This window comes from Schistocerca americana, chromosome 7 (genome assembly GCF_021461395.2).
Source record: "Schistocerca americana isolate TAMUIC-IGC-003095 chromosome 7, iqSchAmer2.1, whole genome shotgun sequence".
Lineage (NCBI taxonomy): Eukaryota > Metazoa > Arthropoda > Insecta > Orthoptera > Acrididae > Schistocerca > Schistocerca americana.
In genome coordinates this window covers 593890335-593895376 of record NC_060125.1, presented here as the reverse complement: position 1 = coordinate 593895376, position 5042 = coordinate 593890335, and the positions used below count along the sequence as shown (strand labels likewise).

At 42.0% G+C, this 5042-nt stretch overlaps 1 protein-coding gene across 1 annotated transcript in view; it reads right to left on the bottom strand.

The window, feature by feature from the left end:
• Window positions 1-5042, bottom strand: part of LOC124622670 (DNA repair and recombination protein RAD54-like) — a 40410-nt gene that overhangs the window by 22804 nt on the left and 12564 nt on the right. The window contains exon 3 of the mRNA XM_047148462.1: window positions 2435-2631. Coding sequence (XP_047004418.1) covers window positions 2435-2631 — 197 coding nt within the window. The remainder of the gene's footprint in view (window positions 1-2434; window positions 2632-5042) is intronic.

Sequence of the window (5042 nt, the reverse complement as noted above, 5' to 3'; positions counted from 1 at the left end):
TGGGGTTTGCCCACCCTCAGCCTTGATGGCAGCTTCCACCCTTGCAGACATACATTCAATCAGATGCTGGAAGGTTTCTTGGGGAATGGCAGCCCATTCTTCACGGAGTGCTGCACTGCGTAGAGCTACCGATATCGGTCGGTAAGGCCTGGCATGAAGTCAGCATTCCAAAACATCCCAAAGGTGTTCTACAGGATTCAGGTCAGGACTCTGTGCAGGCCTGTCCATTACAGGAATGTTATTGTCATATAACGACTCCACCACAGGCCGTGCATTATCAACAGGCGCTCGATCGTGTTGAAAGATGCAATTGCCATCCTCGAATTGCTCTTGAACAGTGGGAAGCAAGAATGTGCTTAAAACATCAATGTAGGCCTGTGCTGTGATAGTGCCACACAAAAAAAACCAAGGGGTGCAAGCCCCCTACATGAAAAACATGACCGCACCATAACACCACCACCTCCAAATTTTACTGTTGGCACTACACACTGGTAGATGACATTCACCAGGCATTCGCCATACCCACACCCTGCCATTGGATTGCCACATTGTGTACTGTGATTCGTCACTCCACACAATGTTTTTCCACAGTTCAATTGTCCAATGTTTACGCTCCTTACACCAAGTGAGACATCGTTTGGCATTTACTGGCATGATGTGAGGCTTACGAGCAGCCACTTGACTATGAAATCAAAGTTTTCTCACCTTCCACCAAACTGTCATAGTACTTGCAGTGGATCCTGATGCAGTTTGGAATTCCTGTGTGATGGTCTGGATAGATATCTGCCTATTCAACTGTCAGCGGTCTCTGTCAGTCAACAGACGAGGTCGACTTGTACACTTGTGCTGTACATGTCCCTTTACATTTCCACTTCACTATCACATTGGAAACAGTGGACCTAGGGATGTTTAGGAGTGTGGAAATCTCGCATACAGATGTATGACACACATGACACCCAATCACCTGACCACATTCAAAGTCCGTGAGTTCTGCGAAGTGCCCCATTCTGCTCTCTCACGATGTCTAATGACTAGAGAGGTTACGGATATGGAGTACCTGGCAGTAGGTGGCAGCACAATGCACCTAATATGAAAACAGTATGATTTTCGGGATCCAGATACTTTTTATCACATAGTGTATGTTTGGACTGTGCATAAATCTGTTTTTGTGGGTAAGATGTGGGGAAGTTGCATTCATGGGCTTGAAAGGATCTGGTCAGTGTTTTCTGAGGCAGAAAAGGAAGTCGTCTTATTGATCAAAATAACTGGTGAACACTACATCAGTCTCCTGGGACAACTAGATGAAACAGTACATTAAAAGGTATCCTAGAATTGAAATTTTTTCATCACAAGAATGCACCTGCCCTCACTGATGCTTCTGGAGGAGGAAAACAGAGGGATTTGAGGTGTGAAATGTTGAAACATTTATCCTGCTGCATCCTCCAATGTCCACCTGTTCCTACTTCTAAAGACTTTTGTTGCTAGAAAATGTTTTGAGACAGGACTGACCAGTTCTCAATCTCGTAATGTTATTTGCTAGACCTAGACCCAGCCAAGAGTTGCTTGTTTTCGCAAGGTGCTTGTAACCCCTGACAACTACTTGGAGGCAGCGGCAAATAACCAGATAACATTACTGCTCTGCTGCATACCACGAATACTGATTGTTGTCAGAATGAAACTGTCTTATTATTAACCATAATATAGGCACACAGTAGTTAATTTTGATAAACATTAACCCTAGCAATACCAAAACATTTTCAATAATGTAAACCACCAATAGGAGCACATAAAAAACTGTTAATTGTAATTGACTGTTATTAACAACGTGAATTTTCAAGAGATACTGATGTGCAAGTAAGATTCTCAGAACCTGGAAATATCTTTCAGTGCTATTATTTATTGAATAAGATGTTCATTGCACTATCTCAATTACATCAATCTTTTGATTAATTTTAATTGTAAACCGTAAAACAATGATAGAATCGGGTAGAAGAATTCATTAAAGAAATATTTTTCAAAATTTTTAGTTTATGACTAGATTACAATATTTACAAAAGGTGGGCATAATGTACCCCCACTGCTATTGCTTGGGTTAATGAATTCATAAGGCAAAGAAGCTATCAACTCAGTTGTATTTAATGTACCGTCAGTTCATCTTTCGGCTTAAGAGAGATCTCATCAAAATGTAATTAGTGTCATTAATGGTTATAGAGTATTAATTTTCTGATGCTCATATTTCATTTCTCCAGTTTGTTATCTTCAGTCTCATATTTTGTAAGTGGTGAATATTTTGTAAGTGGTAAACATCCAGAAATAAATAAATTATACAAGTTTCTTTGTAAACAATGACAGTTCTCATTACTTACAAAAAAAGTACATTTTATATGATTTTTGACATATTTATAATTCTTATACTTATCTAGGTAGCACATACCTGTATATAAAACATTGCTTTCGTTGCCCATCACGCCAAACACGAGCCATAGCTTGGTCGTCATTTGCAGGATTCCAATCTGGGTCAAACATTACCAAGCGATTTGCACCAATTAAGTTCAACCCACATCCTCCAGCTTTTGAACTAAGCATAAATATGAAGTCAGGACTCAGCGGGTCATTAAATTTCTCTACCACCTGAATCAGTAAATACATTATTATTTGTTACATAATCACACAGCATTCGAAGGGCACAATAGTCTTCTAATTAATGTAGAGTCAATAGAAAGAGATGAAATAAGACAGCTGCTAAATATATAAAAGATAGCAAAGTATTTGTTAAAGCAGCTGTAGAAAGTTTTATGTTTAAAAATTTTTGAGAAATACATTTCAATAACTGTATCTGATGTGCTTATTACTTGGCCCTTACCTACATATGTAACTCTTTTGTTGTTTTTAGTCTAGTGGGTAAATTGTTACCACAGTGCTGTGGTAGTACTGCATGTGTTTGCTGTTCAACCATGAAAGCTTTTTTCAGTGTCAAGTGTAACATGTAACTCCCATCAACTTCATTGTTGGCTTATAATTTTTTTATTTCAAAACTGAATACATTTGCAACCACTCTCCATTTGTTATAGGATGAGGTAAATGTCTTTACCTTCCAAGAAATTGCTGAAGTTTTCGTCTTCATTATCATTTCCAGTCAGTACATCTAATAAGCTCTTTATCAAAGAGGATAACTTTGTTCATAATAGAGGGAAACTTTCCACGTGGGAAAAATATATTTAAAAACAAAGATGATGTGACTTACCAAACGAAAGCGCTGGCACGTCGATAGACACACAAACAAACACAAACATACACACAAAATTCTAGCTTTTGCAACCAACGGTTGCTTCGTCAGGAAAGAGGGAAGGAGAGGGAAAGACGAAAGAATGTGGGTTTTAAGGGAGAGTGTAAGGAGTCATTCCAATCCCGGGAGCGGAAAGACTTACCTTAGGGGGAAAAAAGGACGGGTATACACTCGCACGCACACACACACACACACACACACACACACACACACACACACACACACACACACATATATATATATCCATCCACACCTATACAGACACAAGCAGACATATACAGAGGCAAAGAGTTTGGGCAGAGATGTCAGTCGAGGAGGAAGTGCAGAGGCAAAGATGTTGTTGAATGACAGGTGAGGTATGAGTGGCGGCAACTTGAAATTAGCGGAGATTGAGGCCTGGTGGATAACGGGAAGAGAGGATATATTGAAGAGCAAGTTCCCATCTCCGGAGTTCGGATAGGTAGGTGTTAGTGGGAAGTATCCAGATAACCCGGACGGTGTAACACTGTGCCAAGATGTGCTGGCCGTGCACCAAGGCATGTTTAGCCACAGGGTGAGCCTCATTACCAACAAACACTGTCTGCCTGTGTCCATTCATGCGAATGGACAGTTTTTTGCTGGTCATTCCCACATAGAATGCATCACAGTGTAGGCAGGCCAGTTGGTAAATCATGTGGGTGCTTTCACACGTGGCTCTGCCTTTGATCGTGTACGCCTTCCGGGTTACAGGACTGGAGTAGATGGTGGTGGGAGGGTGCATGGGACAGGTTTAACACCGGGGGCGGTTACAAGGGTAGGAGCCAGAGGGTAGGGAAGGTGGTTTGGGGATTTCATAGGGGTGAACTAAGAGGTTACGAAGGTTAGGTGGCCGGCGGAAAGACACTCTTGGTGGAGTGGGGAGGATTTCATGAAGGATGGATCTCATTTCAGGGCGGGATTTGAGGAAGTCGTATCCCTGCTGGAGAGCCACATTCAGAGTCTGATCCAGTCCCGGAAAGTATCCTGTCACAAGTGGGGCACTTTTGTGGTTCTTCTGTGGGAGGTTCTGGGTTTGAGAGGATGAGGAAATGGCTCTGGTTATTTGCTTCTGTACCAGGTCGGGAGGGTAGTTGCGGGATGCGAAAGCTGTTGTCAGGTTGTTGGTGTAATGGTTCAGGGATTCCGGACTGGAGCAGATTCGTTTGCCACGAAGGCCTAGGCTGTAGGGAAGGGACCGTTTGATGTGGAATGGGTGGCAGCTGTCATAATGGAGGTACTGATGCTTATTGGTGGGTTTGATATGGACGGACGTGTGAAGCTGGCCATTGGACAGATGGAGGTCAACATCAAGGAAAGTGGCATGGGATTTGGAGTAGGACTTTTTGACAGTATTACAAAGGGCATAACAGTAGCGAAATACCGATAACCACTGGCCAGTGTAAAAAAAGTCAATGGCTATCAAAGGGTCCCATAGAGGGATACATGCTACTTGTACGTAGTTGTACATCAATGACAAAACGGTACATGCCACGTACAGGAAATGACACTGAACTCTTTAATGACTGTGACACAACTGGACCATTGCAGCTGGGGCAATGCATACATAAATGTACAGTAGTACCAACAAAACAAACATACATCTCCTCTGTAATACACAAAATGTACGCTGGTGTGCAATCACGTCTCATAGCCTAAACGCTACAACGTATGCTCGAAGAGATCACCATTTGCTTGGTAAAATCGCAGTGCACTCTCCATCATGGATCCACTTACAGCT